The sequence below is a fragment of the Thunnus maccoyii genome, chromosome 3 (genome assembly GCF_910596095.1).
Source record: "Thunnus maccoyii chromosome 3, fThuMac1.1, whole genome shotgun sequence".
NCBI classification, from domain to species: domain Eukaryota; kingdom Metazoa; phylum Chordata; class Actinopteri; order Scombriformes; family Scombridae; genus Thunnus; species Thunnus maccoyii.
This window is the reverse complement of record NC_056535.1, coordinates 6,576,362-6,598,606: the sequence shown is the minus strand read 5'-3', so window position 1 is coordinate 6,598,606 and position 22,245 is coordinate 6,576,362. Positions and strand designations below refer to the sequence as shown.

The 22,245-nt window shown below is 39.8% G+C and overlaps 1 protein-coding gene across 3 annotated transcripts in view; it reads right to left on the bottom strand.

The window, feature by feature from the left end:
- The window catches only part of cntn3b (contactin 3b), a 55,001-nt gene that overhangs the window by 16,508 nt on the left and 16,248 nt on the right, over positions 1-22,245 (bottom strand). The window contains exons 4-12 of one of the 3 annotated variants that reach the window (XM_042407386.1): positions 19,625-19,800; positions 15,719-15,817; positions 12,897-13,100; positions 8,368-8,470; positions 7,859-8,043; positions 7,244-7,380; positions 4,528-4,657; positions 3,727-3,877; positions 609-736 (exon numbers count right to left, since the gene is read on the bottom strand). In XM_042407386.1, the coding sequence (XP_042263320.1) occupies positions 609-736; positions 3,727-3,877; positions 4,528-4,657; positions 7,244-7,380; positions 7,859-8,043; positions 8,368-8,470; positions 12,897-13,100; positions 15,719-15,817; positions 19,625-19,800 (1,313 nt within the window). Of the gene's footprint in view, positions 1-608; positions 737-3,726; positions 3,878-4,527; positions 4,658-7,243; positions 7,381-7,858; positions 8,044-8,367; positions 8,471-9,066; positions 9,239-12,896; positions 13,101-15,718; positions 15,818-19,624; positions 19,801-22,245 lie in introns of those variants that run through there. The other 2 variants (XM_042407387.1, XM_042407388.1) reach the window with 2 other exon arrangements.

Genomic DNA, 22,245 nt, shown 5'->3' with positions numbered 1-22,245 from the left:
CTAGCATCACATGCCAAGAGTTAGTATATCATTAGCGAATTCCAGAAACTATGTTAATATGAAGAACAATGGTTCTCCTTTTACTTCCATGTTTTCCATAAGTTTTTCCTCTAGCTTCTGTCTTTTTTGTATTATTATGGAACTAAATTATTATGATTTCATATATGTTGCCAACCAATGCATTTGATTGACTTAAATGCATGAGAAACACACAAAAAGGCCTTACCTTTTGTGTATTTCTCATTTTTATACCAGACAGCAAGAAACATGAAAAAAGCTGCCTGGAGACTTTTCAACCATCTCACTGCATGCATGTCAGTTAGCAGGCTAGCTACAGCTTATATCTACTGCCTGCTAACTAAATCTGCCAGCGACAGTTGTTATTTCAGCCAGCAAAATAAACATTCAAACAAGAAGTCAAGGGCCCATTGTTTCAAATATTACCACAAATCTCAAGTGGGAAATAATCCTACATTACCATTACAAGCTGTGTACGTGCAGTGCTAGAATGGAAGGGCAAAGCAATAGTAACCAAGGGGGCTGGGGCTTAGCAAAGGGTCAATCAGGGGCAATTTGTTTTTAGGGGGTGGTTAATTGAGAAGACTCACCAGTGATTAGCAGCCTGCCTGTTGTGCTTGCTGTCCCAAACTGATTCTTAGCGACACATGTGTAGCTGGCTGCATCCCGTCTGGTTACATTGGCGATCTTTAATGTTCCATTGGGAAGCAGAGTAATCCTGCAGAAAACAGAGCAGCTTTTCACTGTATTGACTGCAATGGAGAGTGTACAGGTTATAGGAGCTCAGCTTTGTATTGAATCTGCCTGTAGTTATTTTGCAGTGATAGTCAATATCTTCGCATGTAACTATTTTGGTTTTTTTCTTTCTCCATGTAGTAAATTTATTGTATGGTGTTTCTACCGGAATTGTATTCTTGTCAAAATGGAAAAGCCTCAGAAAAGCACTTTAACCCTTGTGGTACTTTAAAGCTCTCCACTAAAGCCCAGGAAAATGAAATTCTTTGAGAGGGGTTAGTAGCAGGCAGGGTGACCCACCTTTGCTGTCTCAGTGGTAGACTAAATACATTAGTAAATGAGGAAATATTTTACAAACAGCATCACCTTGAATAACTCAATGAATAGATAAATCGTGGTTTACAGGCTTTATGTTGCAAAGGTCAGAAAGAATCCTCTATCATTCTGGGAGGTCACTGGCTAGATATTTAATAAAAGCCTTATACATATATTTCAGTAAGCTAAAGACATGATACAACACAGTGCTGCATAAGCACAAGAAAGTAGTGACTATGAAGTTTAGAATAACCAACATTTCTAAAGGCAATTCATAAAAATTGTAAAGAAATAAAACTAGATGTAACTATATATTGTCTTGTTACTATTTATACATTCAATAAATATAATAACAGTGTAATGTTTTGCTTGTAAAATAGACCCTTTTCACACTAGACATTTAGCACAGGTGGAATTAATAACATGAATGATGGCAGCATTCCATTTAGGAGAGCCAGTTCCAGCGCTCTGGTATTGTGTGTGCTCACTCACTGACATGGCTTACTGGGACAATTAATGGAATGGAGCCATCGTTAATGTTATTATTTACACCCATGCTTTTCCTGCTTTGACAAGTCAAAATGTATGCTGTAAATATAGCCATAGCCATCTTCTCAAAACAGCATCAGATTTTGGCATCTTAAAGGGTTAAAGTGAACAGCGGCCACTGCAGCTACAAGTGATAAATACAGGATAATGTTAAATACTAAAACCTACTGTAACAGTAGCACAAATGGAGAAGAGTTGAACTGACTCGGTAATGTCTGTTATACAGCAACATCTATCTTAAGTTTGCTAACATTATCTAATATAAGCTACTGGTCATACCAGACCAAGTAAGACTATAGCAACAAAACCTGTGAGTATATTGAATTAAGCTGGGTTTTTTGATTGATTATGAATTCAACTTTTCAGTTGTCAAAGGAAGAATGTTTTTTCTTTCTTTCAAAGGTTATATAGTCTTGCAAAGAAATAATTTGAGACTTACCTCATGCCATATCTAGCCACACAGATATTTTCTATTTTATTTGTCCAGGTTTTGGACTAAGATATTTGCCTCTGAGATTTCTGCCTCCATCCCCAGTACAATGGAGCTGAATAGAATTTTCTTTGTGGTGATCAAAGAATTGAAAAGCTACATTGAAAGAAAAAAAAAAAACAACAGCAGCAGCAGCAATGTGTCTTTCCAGGAACAATGTCTGCATAAATCATAGACCTCACTGTAAACAGTTTTCATTGGAGTTACTTTCATCCAGAGAACTGTTGACAGTGTGTTCTGTAGATTAACCACAGTAACGGAGACAGTGGAGACAAGGCAGATATTTCTGAGATCTCAAAACCATGGTAAATTAAACCACAACTATTTGCATGACAAGATACCATGACGGGTAATTGAAAAAAATATGTTTTTCATTATTTTGGTAAAACAAACCCTTTAACAAGTCTGGTATTCAGCGACAAAATGTGCATACAGTTCAATTTCTAAACGCTGCTCCAATTTACAGCATGCCTGCATAACACATTTCCCATCCGGTGTCTGCATACATTAAGTGTTGTGTACCTTGAAAGACTATGTGGGCTTCACATACAGTGTGCTAAATGTCAGTCAACTTGGGAATTTTACCAATTTTCTACAGCTGTAGATGCAGCTCCCTGTCTGGAGCCAACTAAGGAGCCGCAGTGCTGTTTTGACAAGATGCTTTGCTTGTATTGTTCTCTTTCAGACCTCCTTTTGAATAACCAGCATGGGAGTGATTCAAACAACACAAAGTTAAGCATTTCCTCACTGCTTTGAGATGCCTATGTTTGAGTTATTCTTGTTCAGTCTGTCCTGCCCTTTGCACATGTGTGTGTGTGCTACGAATTCTCGATATGCATGCCCTGACTTGGAGCAGGGTTTAGCTACTGTTTAAGCTTTTCTTCTCCTTCCAATCACGATGGATTGCTTAAGTTTGTCATTTCTTGCTGCTGATTTGCTTATAGACTTTCCACCTTTAATTGGTTCTTTGTTATTGTGTGAAATCTTTTCAGTGGTTCAAATTCAGCTTTTGGTGTATTCAATGAGTAATCAGACACAGAAGGACAACAAACTAAATTAAGCACCACTTCATGCTGCTTTAAGAGGTGCTTGAAGTTTGCTCATTGTCTGGATTATGTCTGTGGGTGTGAGTTTCCCGTCTAGTGCAACGTCTCTGCTTTCCAATCTACAAGGCTTTTATTTCTGCAGCCTTGGTGATTGTATGAATCCAACTCTATTTGTATGTCAAGATAAAGTAGAACACTTCCACCTCTCATAATTACAGGTGCAACAGCTTCAGTTAGATTTTTAATTCCTTCCTCTATCTAAAAGCAGACAGGCTGTGTCTTCAGCAGCAACCCCATTTGCTAATCTTTTATCTTCTTAAATATTTCATGCATGCAGTCTTGATACGACCAGCTAGCATCTTCATCTCTCATACCAAGCTATTTGCACATGAGGGTGCATGCAGTATATTAGCCATGCACAATTTTCCTGGTGGGTGCCTTGCTCTCATTCTCCTCATTAGCCTTTCCTTCTATGCATCTGCACAAATGCCAAATACACTATTCAAACATGTCCGCTTGCAGTGAATGTGAATGAAAGCTGCTGGAAATATGCACTTTGGACTTTCATCCTACCTTTCAGTTCTCTGCAGGATCTCATTCCCTTTCTTCCACAGGCTAATTGCTGGGGGCGAGGCCTGAGGCTTGCATTCAAGAATGACTTCGCTGCCTGAGCGAGCTTTTAGCAAGGCCCTTAACGGACTTTTGGAGAAACTGGGAGGTGAAGCTGTGTGTGAGGGAACAGAGAAAGGCATGAGATTAGAAAATATAGGCAACCTGAACCTTTACAGGTCAGGCCTATTGTATTAAGATCAACTCTCCTAGAGCTTTCAATGCGAGCAACTCAAAATCTCATGAACTCAGCAGAAATGCCTATTGGGCTCATGGCTACGGACCTACTGCAACCCCACCCTTCAACTACACACACACACACATAATCCACCTTCACTAAGCATCCAACCTGCAGATGTTCCAGCCATTGTCTACACTCATCATCACATTTTGTCAGCCATGGTTTGGACCCCCAAGTGTCATCACGTATATCAAGACAGAATTGAATTTCTCATTGAGCCAGTCAGATGGAAGTCATCAAAGCTTTTCAAATAAATCAATACCCCATCTACATGAGAAAGCATGCACAATGCCACAAAGCAATGTGTTTGTAGTATTCAAATCAATATGATGAAACGACTGAAAGTAAAATGAGACACTCCATCAGATTCATATTTTTGCTGGCAGAGCCTGTAGTGACATCAAATGAGTCTGCAGACTGATTGCTGAGGAGAACTATAGCAGGCTGCTGGTTTTTATCTTAGGAGATGATCAAACGCACAGACAGATAAGCAGATAAAAGCAAAGGGAAGGAGGCAGTCTTACCTAATACCATTAGCTGGGCACTGGAATAAATAATGCCATGTTTGTTTTCAGCCACACACTGATACATCCCAGAATCTGACAGGTTTAACGCAGCTATTGAAAGGGCTCCGTTTTCGATTTGTATCCGGCCCTGCAGAGGAAAGAGAAACAGTTCTGCATATCCATTGCAATGCCAGTCTATTATGTCCAAAGGCACAGCAGCAATCACTGATGCACCATGAGGGGAGGAGGATAGCAGGAGAGGAGAAAGAGAAAAAAGCCTAAAGAGCCTTGTGGTATATTCAGATTGCAATGGAGGAAAAGATGAGGAGGCATTGGCAAAAACTGCTAACCTGCTTCCTACGTAGGCAGAAAGAAGCAATGTTGACAATAGCACTCGTAGCATATTAAAAAGTCATTTATTTTCTGTGGTTGTTCAGTTGGAAAAACTGTGGTGACAGCTCAGATGACTCGGATGAGACAGATTTTTAACCAGATTAGCTGCTCAGAGATCCTCTATGCTGCAGGGAGCGTGGTATCTTACCGTGCACTCTTAATTATAGATGCAGATGAGAGGCGGAGCTTAGTAAATAGAACACATTAGTGAGGCAAAGTCACCTTACCACATAAACATTGCTAACTTTTAGAAAGAACAAGATGCATGGATTTTGCAAGTTTCAACAGATAGTTGTATTTATGCACTTTTTTGCTTCTCATATGATTTAAAGGGGCTCTCCACTGACTAAAGATCTGTCTAGTTGTCATGAGGAGTGAAAACAGTCTGTATATGTCTTCTGTTTTGTCAAGTTTAATAAGCAAGGATAATGTCATCTTGGGCTTGGCAAAAAAGCCTATAAATTGGAAGTGTGGGGTTTGAAAGATGTAGGCATTTGCCAGGTTAATGAAAATAAGCTATTGGTTGCATTGTGGGAAACGTAACCATCAAAAGTCAGCTTCCATACAGAATGTGCATAAGCTTTTTATTTTACTTTTTTAAAAGCAATAGCTTGACATTTTGGGAAATACACTTATTCAAAGAGATACTGCTCAAATTTGTCCGTTGAATATAATGTTACAGCCAGGTGACGGTTAGCTTACCTCAGCACAAAGACATGGAGACAGGGGAAGCAGCTAGCCTGGCTTAGTTACCAGGCAACCAGCAGACACTGCAAGAAATTACTGCTCCCAGCCAAGAATTGACGACACGACCCCTCATAGAATGGCAAATTGCCATTTTTACACTTTGGTTTTTGTATGGATTAAACAAACAGGATATAACATGTTAATTAGTGAGTTTTACAGGTGCTGGTAAGTGAATTTTGTTATCTTCTGACTGAGCCAAACTAGCTGTTTTCCCCTTATTATTATTTGTTATTCTGAATTAACAAGATACCTGAAATCCTGACTGTGGTAACACTGCCGTCTGAATTTCGTTGCACCTAAAGTAGTGTAATTACAGTAAGGATGGCTTCTGGGCGAAGCGAAGGTCCTGAAAAATACATACACATGTTTTCCATCGTGTTCATTGCACTTTTTTCTCAGGTTTGACCGGTTATAAGTTTCATTTTGATGAATCTTAATGATTGCTGGTCCAGATGTCCTCTCTAACAGTATTAATGTTGAGTCATCTCACTGCACTGGTTTGAGGAAATTGAAAACTAAAATAACCTCTCAGCTCTGTAGGCAGTCTGATGTGTTTGTTTCATCTATTTTTGGGCTTTGATGAAACATTTTTGCCTGTCCTGCGGTGCCTGCACAAAATTGTCAAACTAATAACAATACCATCTATATTACTTAAAGACACGACTATCTCCCAATGTTTCAAACCAAAACCAAGATAAAACCGAATTACACTAAACAGGCATGTTTGCTTCTATGAAACCAAACTCTCAAGTAGGAATGGGAACTTCTCTTGGGATTTTGAGGTATGTCATTAATTCAGAAAAACAGAGCAGAATTTTTTTTTTCATGAAAACTTTTCTCAGAATTCTGACATAGTTATCTTGTTAATTCAGAAAAACGGGGCATTTTCAAGTGAATGCATTATGCTTCAGTTGAAAGTGAATATGTGTATTCCCAAAATGTCAAAATAATCCTTGCAACTACTTCTGTTCTTTCTCTTCATTTGATTCGGTTTTCCTTATTTGAGGCAGTAGTTGTGTTAGCTCATAAAAACAGCACAGACAATACCAAAGCTGTCAAAAAGACATGACACTGGCAATTTAAGCCTTTCCCACCAAGTGTGTAAAAAGAGAGACAAGTCGAATACTACAGAAGATGAGCCACATGTACAGATGGATGACAAATTAAACTACATAGAAAAAATGAAGAGAGCTGTTCAGTGCGGGGAAGTGAAAAAATTGTGGACTAAAACAGGAACCAAGAGACAGAAGGTATAATAAAAGGCTTAGCGGTAACTCTGGATTGCAGCATGTTTCAAGCTTTCTACCTCAGGCAGCATCAAAAAATTAAAGGAAAAACCAACATTAAGTGTCTTAGTGAGGTGCTGGGTCATTACAAGCCTTCTGAACTGCATCAGTGCTCCTTTGCACAGATTCAACAAGTCTGTCAAACTACTGGAAGGATGAACACCATTCATCTAAAAGATATCCCCTCATTTAGTGAATACTTACGGAAGCATTTGCATTCGTTAAGTATCTGCGCTAATTTATTCAGGTTTATCCTTTAATTTGTCTCCTGTCTGCGATAGTAGGAGAAATCCAGCAGATCTCCATACCTCGGCCATAACTTGCTCCCCATTCTTCAACCAGCTGTAGGATGGTTTAGGCTTTCCGTTGGCCTTACACTCCCAGAAGAGGTTTTCCTCGATGGACAGAGCTGTGTCCGCCATTGTCTGGAGCCAGTGAGGTTTAGCTTGGAATAAATGAGAGGATTATTTTTTTCAAACATGTGTTTTTAATTATAGAAGCTCTGGATTAGTAAATAATGGTATCAGGAATCACAAGCTCTAAAAGCAGCCTTGCATTAAATCATCAAAGTTTAAACTCAACAAGTGGATTATCATCATAATGAGAAATACAGGTTGGTAAACACAAGTATGAACAATGTTCTTAACACAATGCCAGCTTGAAGATTGACTGGGAATAAATTTTTTGTGGCCTTTAAAATAATATTCACTTTTACAGGCAGGATCCACAGCCTATCCTGTAATTTCATAGTGACATTATGCCCCACATGTTACGAACAAATAGGTTTTCTGTCAACCAAATGAGATTCAAGCTGCTGGTCACATGCATGTTTCCTGTACAAATGTGTATATCTGTTACAGACACACATTCATTGCTGTGTCTCTCTGGATCTATTGTCATTCAATTTGCAATGGTTCACTAACCGTGGAATGAAATACGACCCCGCGCAGCATTTTTGCCTCGCCTATTCTCTGCCACACATTCGTACGTCCCCGCGTCTTCCTGCTGGAAATTGGGGATTTCAAGGACGGCGTTTGAATTCTTCATTTTGACTTTGCTGGGGAAAGGGACTCCACTGGTTCTCCTCCAGCTTATTTCTGGTACAGGGCTGCAAGAGAGGGACCAAAAGTTCCCATGATGGCAGCTGTCAGTCGCAGTGATCAAAGTGTGATTAAGCACAAAAGAAAAGGAGATGGAGCAAGAGCATCGTAATTTATTGTTCCCTACAAATCAAAACTGGGATTGCTCAGATTTCAGAAGCTTTGAATTCCGCTCCCTTGTCTTTTCGTTTTGCTGCCCTTGCTCTCCTATGGATTGATGAATGTGAGAATGAGTAATGTTACGCTTGTGCATCCTTAAATCATCTTGAGTAACAAATTCATGCATGAATGAGCCCACAGCTCTTATCACATACACAATGAGGCTGACTTACTTTCCCAGAGCGAAGCATTCCAGTTTCACCACTGATTCCTTCGCAGCTGGAACTGAATCAGGGAAATGAACTTCTATTTTGGGTTCATATTCACCCATTACTCCTACAAAAGGGAGACAAAAGATGACAAGCTTTTTACACCAATGATTAACTGCACACATGGCTCACACATTGCATCAAAAAGAGAACAGTAACACAGTGTGACAGCAAATACAAAAGTCGTTGTACCCCAACAAATGCACTCCTTTCTCCTGACTGAGTAATGTTTGCTATAAAACTACAGTGACCAGCTGTTTTACGGAATCATTGAGCAGTAAAAACTTTCTCATTCAAGTGAATGGAAAGGTGTGTCCAAACTTTTAACTGGTACTGTACTTGTGGCACTGAGAGCCACAGAGAGGGAAGGGAAGTTTGACAGTATTGATAAATGTATTTACACATTGGTGGTTCTGGTCATGTGTCGGAGCTGTCATGGAATTTGTTGACAATGTGAAAAATCTATAATACCAGCCCTACCTTCACCCTGTCTGATGATGTCATATCAAACATTTAGAGGTATTCTAAATGCCCCCATTTGATGGAAAGGGTGCTACTAAGCTGGCCTTGCACAGAGCCACATCCCATGACATCCCTTTCCCCAGGGATGTTGTACGTACAGAGAAAGAGTGACCAATGAAGAGCCTGGGCCACACCGCCTACCTTTACCTGTGCATGATGGCTACCTCACTGAACTGCTGCAGCTCACATGTGTTTGGTGTCCACTAAGACAGCATTGCTGCTGCAGCGCTGCTACTGCCAGCCCTCTTCTTTCTACATTGATATCCAAGGAGGGTTGAATTGAAGACAACTGGACTTGGCTGTAGATACTTGAAGACATTTCACCTCTCATACAAGGGGCTTCTTGGGTTCTAACTAACAGGTATTTAACCTCTGTGGGGTCATTATCAAGGTTATTGATACAGCTTGGTTCGTTAGTGCTCGTGGTTGTTGTAATGACAGTCGTTAAGAGTCATTGGGGTCACCTGAGGCCAAGTGTAAACGACAGTTGTTGGAGTTGTCCCATCAAGCCAAATGTGAATGGTTGTTAAATCTCCTAGGAAGGGATGAAAGGAAAACATTGTAGCTGGGGGATAAGGGGCGAAACGTCTCCAAGTTATCTATCTCCAAGTCCAGTTGTACTCAATTCAACCCTCCTTGGATAACCACAACCTGGATGACTGAGAATCTTCACAGACATCTCTCTACATTGAGTTTGCCTTTGACAATGGCCATCAATAACAGAATGTTTCATTTAATTTAATTATAAATTTCATTTATATTTAGTTTAAGCTGAAAAAGGTTAAGAAGCATGTGCTCAATTGTAAATAATAATAATAATAATAATAATGATAATAATAATAATAATAAATAAATAAAAATATATAGCAGTCCATTTCCAAGGGGGGTTTTGGGTTACTGTTCTACAGATTTTCAGAGGTGGGCTTGTCGAGAACTATCAAATTTACATTAGCAGTGGGACCTTAATTTACATTACAGCTGCCAAACCAAATCTAAAACTTTATAAGCAAATCTTCTGGGTTCATACTCTGCTGAATCATAAGTGCTGTGCGTTTGTCTTGACACTATATCTTGCTTCAAGTTCAAGATTTTTTACCCTCACAAATGGGTAAGTACGCTCCTCTGTTATTTGTTTAATTGAAAAATATTCTGTGAAACAGCATGTTGATCATGAAGTAAATAATCTTACCACAACTTGTTATTATCTATTTATTTTCTACTTTTTTATATATAATGTTACTTTACTTTAAATAGTTTTGATTAGGCTACCTGACTATTTGCATTTCCTAAATAGTAGTAACCTGGTTAATTAATAAAAATAAAAAATGATATATTTTTTCATGTCTGTGACATATTCTACAGATATAGAAATTGGAACTATTGTGAAATGTGTCAGTTATGTAATGTTGCTGGTATGATGTCAGTATGACTATCAACTGATCATTTTCACTGTCTATTTTTGCTGAGAACCACGCGCCTCACGCAGAGAAAATAGGCTCGATGCCGAAACTCTAGATGACGCACCACTGAGCCACACTGCTCACATGGGCTGTGTGGCTGCTCTAACCTGTTAACAAGGGCACCAAAATGAAAATCAAGAGGTTCTGTGGCGTACACATGCTGCTCAGGTAGGTGGTGTGGCCTGGGCGTAGGGCTGCTAAAGAGGGAAAAAAAAATCAGAGATGGCTTATAAAAGATTCAAGGAACACATCAGGGAAAAGACTTGCTTAGTAGAGATTCATCACCTGTGGTAATGTGACTTCATTTATGACTTTATTTATATTCACATCACTAGAACAGGTCAAAGACTTCTTCGCAGAGACATTAATGTACCCTTTACCATTACCAACCCCACAGTCTGGCAGTAAGAGCTGATTCAGTCCTGCACAATGTTTTAGATTAAAGGTTAGAGACTTTGAGAAGCTGTGAGCATCTTACATAGAGAGTGGAAAACATGAAGAATATGGAAATGCATCTTCAACACAACACTTTGATCATCTCAATGTTTGGTTAATAATGATTAATGGCATTTTCACAAATAGAAAGGTCCATTTAGTCTCTGATTGATACAGCATGACAGTAATTCAACCTATAACTCAGCTTATGAAAGCTTTGATATTTTAGGGTTTTATGCTTCCAATCATCGGTTTGATTGGTGCAATGGTGAAATATAGAAGTGCAAACCGAAGACTCAAGTAAAAACATATCACAGTGCTGACCACACTGTTTGACTGAGAAGAGGAACATAAAAACACTGAATTGGTAAAGTGCGGGTCAAAAAACATCTAGACATCTAGGCTAAAACTGGGCAAATATTTTATCAAGGTTATATGTAACCGTTATTTCAACAGCATTTAAAGAGTAATTAAATGCAAAATGTAGTCTATGCTATTTACAGTTATATATACTAGGCTGTTCATTTATACTATTGCTAATTCTTGCAATATGCAGGTAAGAACTTTCTTGATAACTCGTTAGGAGGTTAAAAGTTAAATGCACTCCCCTGAAAAGGAAGTTAAAAGGATAAAAGTCTGATGATTGTCTATATTTTCCTCACATACTGTATATACTATGAACTGACAAAAACCAACCATTAATTGATCCTACTATCAAGTATTCTGTGTAGCCAAAGCCTGATACATCTTATTCCTCTGGTCAATACAGTTCCATTAAAAAACCTGAATAATCCAAAAAAAAACATTAGAGAGCCTTGGGTGACATGTGCCTTCATTACTGCGAACATGGACACTGCATTTTATTTTAATTCAGTCCCACATACTCTGTCCTGCTGCCATAAATACTCATTTGCACACTAGTTGTGTGTTAATCCACAGCTGAAAATAGTCCCCAACAAATGCACTCTTTCTCTTGTCTGAGTAATGTTTGCTATAAAACTATAGTGACCAGCTGTTTTATGGAATCAATGAGCAGTAAAAACTTCCTCATTCAAGTGAATGGGAAAGTGTGTCCAAACTTTTAACTTAGCCCAGTTTTGACCTCCCAGTCACCAAATCAGTGCTTACTGGACAACAACGCCTCACAACTACAGATGGCTATGCACTGTGATAGAATTTTTAAATTCCTTTTATATATTTTTTTACATGAAGAGTGATGGATGACGTAAAAGTTAAATTACTTGGATTACTTTTGAATCCATGTTACACATGAATCTAACCCATAAAAACATGTTGTTCAATGAACATTACAGTTCACAGTGGGATGAACCAGTGGGCTACAAAGTAAACAGTGTTGCCAACTATTTTCAATGGAAGTAGCTAAAGCCTGCAGGAAAAATCGCTAGATGTCGCTAGATGATGTCACATGCTAATTTGCATATGACATCAAGACGTAATTACATACATACAAGATTTTAAAACATTTAAAGAAAATTAAATTTAATTAAAATAAACTGACTGCAAGTAGCTATTTCATTAGCTATTTTTCATTTCAAGCAGCTCCCCAATGTGCATCTTAATCTCCCTCTAATAATTATATTTATGCAGGCCGTTGTATCAACTCTAACTGAAGTATCATGAATAGAGAGATGATCATGCACTAGATTAAATTCACTTTTGTTAACTCTCTATTTAGACAAAACAAAATCAAACTTAGTTAAGTTAAATCATTTAGAATAAAAACAAGGATCAATGATTGGTCATTAGACTCACACATTCACAGCTCATTGACAACTCTATCTGGCTGATGAGTGATCCACTGAACGTGCTGCTGCTCTGTCCCACTCATTGAACAGTCAATCCAGAGAGCCACATCAGCGCTCATTCACTGAGAAATACTGGTGACTCCCTTCAAGGAGAGGAGTTAAGGTCCGTCCAAAAAGGTGCTAGATATGCCGCTAGCTGCTTTTAAAAAAAAAGTTGCTAAAGGGGTCTGAAAAGTCACTACATCTAGCGACAAAGTCGATAAGTTGGCAACACTGAAAGTAAAGGAGCCCTGTAGTGTAAGGCATTTACCGTCATTTCTGAGGACCAGTGGTGTAGGAGAGCTGAGCACCTTCTCCCTTGTGACGGTATTGTTAACCACACAGGTATAGTTGCCCACATCTGAGGGTTCCACTTTGGCGATATACAGACTCCCGGTCTCTTGAGAGATGAACCGACGACTGTCTTGTTGGACAAAGTATGGATATTCATTGAAGATCCATGCAAAAGTCAGCCCTGGAACATAAAGGAAACCATTAAACTTTGCATTGGTCCACTGTCATTACTTGTTCTCCGCACGACTGATTCCATACTTATTAGATTTATTAGAACTTAAAATGTTAGCATATAACACAACTGTCCTCCCCTTATCACAGTTTCCTTGGGATGAGATACCAAGACATGGCAAATGTAATAACTATCAGTGCAGAAGAAATGGGAGACCTGAGGAAAGGGAGCGAAACAAAATGGATTACAGCGCGTCAGTGGCCCTCCCCTGACACATGGCCTCCATTCACGAGGTCCCTGAGTGACTTTGTTTGTGGGAGACATGGATGGATGGATGGACAGACTGATCTACAGAAGTAGGAATATGTTGTCATGCCCCCTCACAAGCAGCAGGTCTACCATAGGAAAAGGAGAGACCTGCCATGATGAATTACTGTGTCATTTTGAGAAGCGCACACTGCACAGATTTGCAGGAGTGAGATGCTCTGTGTAATCTACCACTTTGGAGGTGGGGGGCTCCAAGTCAAAAGGTGTATGCAGTGACTGTCAATCATATCAGATGCCCCCCTGAGGGAGCGAGCCTCGTGGCTTTGGATGGGATCACGCATCTGAGCTGGGTGCAGCGATGCAGATACAAAGCTCCTTCTGATTAGGCAAGCAGGAGCCACATAGTTCAGAGTCAGCATAACCTCCATCTGAACTATGTGGCTGTAATGAGCAGTGATAGAATTTTGCCAAGCAATTGTAAGTCAAGTGAAGAGTAGAAAAACATGCAATAGAAAAAAGACTTGTGTGATCAAAAAATCCTTCAGAGTAAACAAATGTCTATTTTTGAGCACAGATGTGACAGTATGTTCGCCCGTCATCTGTATGATGTGATAACTAACGTGGTAGTGGAGGAGAAGGCTTTTGCAGAAGCCAAAGCCAGTGAAGCGCAGTAAAAACCAGAAGGGATGCCTCATAGGTGTTGGATGAAGTTCAGTGGAGTTCAAGGTTGTTTAGCACATCAATTATTTCAAAATGCAAGAGAGAAAGAGAAAGAAAGAGTGGAAAGGAATAGAAAGAGAGAGAAAACCAGAGAGGGAGCATCAGGGCGAAAAAGGAAGAAAGGGACAGAAGGCTTGCACTACTTTACTTTCATTCACTTCTGAAAATGTGAGAAAACACAATAGCGTTATGGTTACAGCAGCCAACCGCGTGTAAGCCTATGTCAGAGAGGAAAGCTGTCAAAATGTATTTCACACAGAGTATTCCGACCCATTATCCCATAGACCAGCTGTACAATGCACTGCTCTACAAACTGTTCTCTTCTAAAGGAAATTGGTTGTTCCAATGTGCAAGCTACTGTATCCAGAGGGAGACAAGCTAGGCAGCAGCCATTGTCCATGTCCTAAGCTTTCTGCAGATATTCAGAAAGGCAGGACTGAGAAGTCTGCATCTTTATCTCCTATTTGTAGCCTCTTGTTTAAAGAATACAATCTTAGCTTGAACAATCAAAGCATTCGATTTGAATGTGTGGAGGTGCATTTCCCCCCCAACGGGTGGGGGACCCCCTCCTAAAATCTTGCCCTACAGCATCAGTTGATTTAAACTTAACAAACAAATAGTAAATTGGATAGCTTAAGTCCTCTAAATTCAGCATATTTTGACAGATAGATAGACAGACTGTATTCAAATTTCTGCTAGTTTAATATATTCTTGTTTAGTGGCAAAGCAAACACCAAAGAAAACATGAATTAGGACATTTGCATGAGGCTTTTTAAACCACTACTCTGTTTGGCGTAGGTTAAATTCACTAAACTGAGTTGATTTGAATAAAATCTTGAGTTTTACTGCTGGTTCATGCTGCTCCTTCACACCCGGTGACGCTCCTCTGCCGAAACAGGTGAAAGAACCATGAAAGCTGGAGTATATTGCAGACTTGTCAAGAGTCTTCATTTTACACCTACCGTTGACTAGGCATAAGATTTAGTCTCAGATGTAACACTATGCCTAGATGGTGCAACAGGTATTAATTCCACGTAGACGCATTTTACATCTTATGACTTACGACTTAGCAGTGTACGTCTAACTGGTGCAACGGGCCCCTGGAAGTCACTATGTACAGGTCAAGAAATAGTCCAGCACATGACCCCTACTTGTTTTTTAGTCTTCAGTTTTTGTATGAACATACACAAATGCGATATAACGTGTTAATTGTGTTGAGCATTAGAGGTGCTAGTGGCCAGATTTTGTTACCTTTGGACAAAGGCTAGCCGTTTCCCCCTGTTTCCAGTCTTTATGCTAAGCTTCTTCTCATCTAACTCTCCACAAGAAAGTGAATAAATGTATATCCCAAAATGTTGAACTATTCCTTTAAGACTTATTTAAGAAACACATTGCTTTAATTAGAAACGTAGTTTGAATATAGAAACAACACAAACAAAACATCCCAGTAGAGATTGGTTTAGCAATATTACATATGAACAACATGCGTGGATGATTATTAAGATTATATGTAAACATAGTTTGGAGTAAGGAAGTATTTCTCCATTAAAATATGCAATGTGAAACAAGTGAAATTAGTTCTTACGAGTCATGCATGAATAGTAGATGACAGGCACAAAAGTGGCATGTGGTAAACATACCTCCAGAATGTGCAGGTGGTCCACACAACAGAACCACGCCTTGGCCCTCACGGACGTTGACAGCACTTCTCACCGTTTGGGTTTTGAAGGTATCGAGATCTGATGAATCAGATAAGGTCGAAATAGAATAAGACTGCAGCTCAAAGAGGTTAAATCATTAATAATATAGGGGTGAATATCTGACAGCTGAAAGTTTGTTTTTGTATAGCGTATATTCTCAAGGGTTTCTTTGAAAAGGATAGTTCTGAAACTAGGGACATAAGTTTTCCCTCCCCTCCCTTCACTGATTCACTGAGGCATGTTTTTGATGTTACATTTTGAGCGCTGGGACTTTAATAGGGCATCATTGATTGCCCTGGGACACCTCCTGACAGCCCGTGAAGCTTTCAAAGGCATCTAGGGTGCTGATGAAATACTGTAGATGATCTGACTTGGTGACGTTTACCCTGCAACGCTACGCTTTTGCACGAGGAAGAGATTAGGCTGAAATGGGATAAAATGAGTGGGGGGAGAGGAAACGCTGTGCGTGGACTGAACAAACACTGGGGAACGTGCATGACAAATGACAGTTTGCAGTGCCAGCAGCAATAAGTAACATCATTATTAAATGTGGTGTAATCTTGCACTTAAAAGCATTAGCTTCCCCATCAATACTCTCAGCACAATCTATCCCCTGCAAATGAATGAGCAGTTGCTGGCAGACAAAACCTAAACCTGGGATGATAAACCACCCCTGGCTTCATGACTGATGGAGGAAAGCTGCCGCAGTCCGCTCTGTACTCTGTCTGCACCCTCTGGCTAACAGCCTAGAGTAAGCCTTCCAAACACAAACAAAAGAAAGTCAGTGTGACCGATAAGGGAAATTAGGAGAGGGAAGATTATGGAGAGAAGTGGGACAGAGTGTTGGTAAGATTAATGAGCAGCTCTCTGATGACCGCAGTGGAATCAAACAGAGCCAAGTCATGGCAGGACACCGAGGAGGCCACAGGAGGGGATGGCTGACTTGAAATACAGACAGAGGCGATGTCCCTCTGATCTCACCAGGCTGCCTTAGTAAATACAGGGTCCATCTCCTATAGACAGTTATGATTCTGAGAAGCAGTGCTGGAGCGAGATTCACAAACCTGACAGATTGAAAAAGCCGAGCATAACAGCAGTTGATAATTATAACAGCAATGCTTTTGAAGCAGTGGGAGGTGAATCAGAGAGCTACTAATAATTACTTAGGGGACGAGGAAAGGATGACTCCTTCACCCGGATCCCGCAAAATGGCACAGAGGAGGGCAGAGATGTAGCTGGACTCCGTGCTGGAGGGGATATACTTTCCCTGGCCTCTGAGTAGAAGAATAATGGGCTTCACTGGAGTGAACTGACCACACACTGTAACTCTGAGAGCTAGAGGCCAAACTCACTGTAGCTGCAGTGATTCCTTTGTAAGCAGAATCAGTCTCTGCCGTATAAGAATGGTTGGCCTAGAGATTACAGAGAGCAACCATTACAGCTCGAAGATGATTGGTCTGGGCAGTGGCGCCACTCTATAGACATTCTCTGTTATTTATTGTGTCCAGAAGAGTTCCTGAGGAAATCTACTTTTACCTGCTCCAGAGACAACAAAATGCAGCTGTCCATGTATATCTGCTAGTTTAAATAAAAATTATTGGGTCTTATTTTGGTACTGTAACTTTGGCAATTATTCTTTATTCTAAGTTTCCATATTTCACAAAACTATAGTAATTATGCAAGATCAAAGTTGAAGCAGGAAGTCAATCAGTAAACTGCATGGACGTACAAACAGAGTTGGATGTGGCATTGATACTTAGCCTTGTTGCTAATTTGGTCCAGTGACCAACCACAATACTGTGGCCCAAAAAGCATTTTCCCCATAAACTGCCATTGTAAAAAAGATGTCTGTAAAACTATTGACAAGACATCTTTATCTGCAAACAGGGTCAGTTGTTAATATTTGTATTTTAAAATATTAAACCATGAGCGTTTCAAATTTGCAAAACTATAAAAACTAATAGCCAGGAAAAGCTATTTTTATATGCGAAACATTATTCCAATGTAAAGTCAATGGGCAGAGTGGACAGGGCTGGGGAGAGAAACATTAATGCACATGTGCAGTGGGCCGCACAATGCAGAATCAAACCAAGAAGGTAGAAAACATTTTTGACTCATGTGTTGGCCGAGTAGTTAATTCTAATGAATGGATGCCATCTTGGAGTCCGGTATTCAGTTCTAATAATAAACCCAAGCTGAACTGTGATGTATGATTAAAGCAGACAGTTTGGGTAATCATTTTACTGACGGTCTAAATGAGTGCTTGTGTGATCATTTCAGTGGTCAAGTTTCTTGCACTGTCAGTGTCAGTGTCACCATGTTCCCAGATCTCACAGTTTAATATGGTGATTACAATGTTATCATAACTAAGGATAATGGTCAAAACTGTGAAGATAAGAACCAGGTTGTATGAAACCAGAATTTCCCTTTAAAGGAACAGTGTGTAGGATTTAGTGGCATCTAGCAATTAGGTTGCAGATTGCAACCAACTGAATACCCCTCCCCTCCCCCTCCTCTTCCAAGTGTGTAGGACAACCTACGGTGGCAGTGAAACTCGTAAAAAACACGAAAGGCCCTCTCTAGAGCCAATGTTTGGTTTGTCCATTCTGGGCTACTGTAGAAACATGGTGGTGCAATATGGCAGCCTCCATGGAAGGGGACCCGCTCCCTATGTAGATATAAAGGGCTCATTCTCAGGTAACAAAAACACAATGATTTTTATTTTCAGGTGATTATTCACTAATTAAAACATACTTATGAATATTATATTCCATTTGTGCCAAGTCTGTTCTTCTTGATGCCACTAAATTCTACACACTGCACCTTTAAGGCAGTGTGAAACAGATCAATTTTAATATGTATATCAATGCTGATGTTTGCAAGTTTGTGTAAGTCTACATCTTATTCAGTTGTTTTTATTACTGATATGACCTATGGGTGGACATTTGCTTATAGTTGGTGCAGCTGAATTTTGAAAGCAAACAAAGCCCGAAAGAAAGCGTGGCATTTCTATCTTAGGGCAGCGGCCTCATTACAAGGAAAAACAGAGTATCAGCCACACTGATCTCCGAGACCTCCCTCATTGTGCATTAGGCAAGACAATAAATGTCAAGCAGCTCTGCTCTTCACCCGGTCCCCACAAGTGAGATTCATTACCGGCTATAGGGATAATGGCAGTCCATCTCCTGAGAGGAAGTGAAAGGCTCTCTATCCTTGGGACATGATCAATAGTCAGCAAGCTTGATCAAGAGAGGAGAGGTGCCTCTAGAGTTCCTGTCTGAAAGTTAGGACCCCACTCCACAGCATTTTCCAACCCACCTTTTGTCTTTTAAGCGGTAGGCTGGCAGAGCAGTAGCCTGTCACTGTCTGATCCACTCACAATCTGCTGTATATATTATAAATAAAAAGTGGATGATGATTATAAAGATACAAACACTTCTTAAGCATTATTTGTGTTAGTCTCCTTTAAAGTCAGGATCACAGGAGCTGGCATATCACTTGGCAAAATATGAGTCAATTTGGACTGAGCATAGATGCTGTCAGAGCTGGAACCACTAATGAGAATCAATGGAGTTCAGAGGCAGTCAGAAGCTGCCTCACCCACTGTGTTTGTTGCAACTGACATTTCATTCGATTACCATTTCCCCTCTCGAAAATCTATTCCCAGGCAATCTAAATGAGAAATCGGAATAGTAAATGAAAAAAAAAAGAAAGAAAGAAAGCCTGGGCCACAACCATATTACATGCATGTCAGACCAATACAGAGCAAATACAAAGAGATGCCAGAATGTCATAACTGTGTCAGAGTTGTGCCAGAAACATGTTAGCAATTGTAGGATCACTTACATGCAAATTGGAGGCTGGCTCTGCGGCTGAGGATAGACCCCCACTTGGTGAAGGCCGTGCACTGGTACATCCCGGTGTCTTGGTCCTTGTCCAGGTTGCTAATGATCAGGTTGCCCCCAGACATGTGACGCCGGTAGTCATTCCCCAGATCAATGAGTGTTCCGTTTAGTGACCATCTAGAAAAACGCAAACACAATCAGTAGCTGAGCCCCCTGGAGATGCACGCTCACAGTATTTATCACAGGGATCGATTCGATCAGGCCGCCCACGTCATGCAGAGAAGATAAAGGTGAGTAATAAGAGTAGGGTTCTGTAATATTAACAGAGAAAGGTGAATGCTGTGTATTTCCCTTACAGCAAGTTAGGGGGACAAATGAAATGGAGAACTGCTATAGCTACCAGTTTTCACCTCTTTGACTTGATTTAAGTATTTTGTTTTTTTAATTTGGGCAAAATTCCAAAACTGAGGAAATCTGCAGTGGTGAGCATTGATTTTCCTACTTGCATAGTGAAGTGGATTTTATTTCATTGCAGTTTTAATTACCACCACCAAAGAGGTTATGTTTTTGATCCTGTTTGTAAGTTAGAAGGATATTTCAAAAACCTGTTTTTTTAAATACATTTTTAACACATTTTATTGACATTTGATGGAAATTTCAGGAGGATATCTGAATAACATGTTCATAGATTTCATTAAGGTTAGGGTAAATTTAGGCCAGGTAGATATCAAGGAAATTATGTTTCACAGTAAGAGTGAGCTTTTTGAAAATTTTTGCTTATTTTTAACTATGCTAACAGCATGGCTCAGGGGATGGGCTGTCTGTCTACCACTTTGGTCCATACAGAAATATCTCAATGTGTATTGTATGGATTAAATTTTGTGCAGACATTCATGATCACCAGAGGATAAATCCTTATGACTTTGGTGATCCCTTGACTTTTCCTCTGGGGCGACCAAAAGGTGGACATTTTGAGGTTTTGAGTAAAAAGTCTTAACAACTATGGTATGGACTACCAGGACAGACATTTTTCTCCCCGCCAGGATGAATTGTAACTTTGATCATTTTATGTAGCACCATCAGGACTTCATTTAAATTTGTCCAAAACTTCAGTTTGCGACCAAAACTAATTTCCATCAGCATCGGCTGTACTTTGTGTTTAGTGCTAATTAGCAACTGTTAGCACACTAAACTAAGATGGTGAACATGGTAAACATTAGCATGTTAGCATCGTCATTTAGCTCAAAGCATCACTGTGCCTCAGTACAACCTCACAGAGCTGCTAGCATGGCTGTAGACTCTAAGTCTATTTTCTGTGTGTTCATCAATCACTACTTGAATGAAAAATGAATCCCACAACTGCATTTCTCTTCCGGATGAAATTTGATGTGGATTTGAATCCAAATGCAGATTAAAAATGTCTAAATATCTTGTATTGTTAAAAGGAAAGGATTGTACAGCCTTGGCAGAGTTATGCACTCTCTGAGTGCTTTCTAATTAGTTTATGTTTGTGCTTTTGTGCTGTTGACTTATTGCTTTCTGACACTTTCATATTGCATTGTCTACAGACCATTTCCTTCAAAGAAAGGTCACAAGATACTCTGTCATGCAAGCTCAGTTCAGGAAGTGACAACTATTAATCACAGCTACCAACACAGACAAAAGACTGAATAATGTTTATACTGAAAAATGAAACTACTTTATATGTGACCATCACTGAAATCTAGTCTGACGGTGACATATTTGAAGGAGATGTGATACCTATAGGAGCAGAGAGGGTAACAGGACTTTATCTCAGAATATTAGCAACAATGAAAGATTATTTTAACTTTTTCTATTAGAGTTTGAGAAACAAAGCGTTGTTGGAATGCTGTGTGTAAGTCTGCCACAGAGAGAGGTCTGTGAAATGACAATTCCAATGATAAGGAGGAGAAGAAAATCAATAATATATTTTTTTTTCCTCCCAGGCAAACTAACAGGCAGTTAGAATGATGCTTCGCACAGTCTTAAAGCAAGTCATGGCTCTCCCTAGTTTCCTGCCTGACAGACTACAAAAGACAAAGCTGTCTTTCATCTTGTAGCCTGCATTATTCATCTTACAGTCTGTGCCAGTCACTTAATCTGACTGATTTTGTCACTGTTCCAACAGTGATATTACTTTTAAATGTTCTATACTTGTCATGACAAAGCTCATGTTTCTAAGAATATACAGTATATGAACATGCATACTGTGTAAGCATTTAAAATAAAACACACATTTTACTATTACAGTGTTTTTAGATGAAGTATTTCTTGTATGTCTTGATTTGAATTCTCAGTTGTCCTTTTCCTGCTCTGTTTGTCCCAAAGGGAGGATTATTGTATGTGCAATAGGGGAGGAGGTTAAAAGGAAAGGGATGGGAAGCTAGTTATACTTGCAGCCACCCAGCATGATTGAACTTAATGGGAGAGGAAGGTGGGTAGCATGGACAGATCACACACCCCTGGAGCAGACAGCTGGCTGAGTGTGATGGTGTCTCTGCACCGTCGACACAATCAGTAAACCACTTCCCTGCTCTTGCTGCAGATGGTGACTTTGATATAGAAGACACAGGGAACCTGTCATCAGAAAGCCCATGTTTA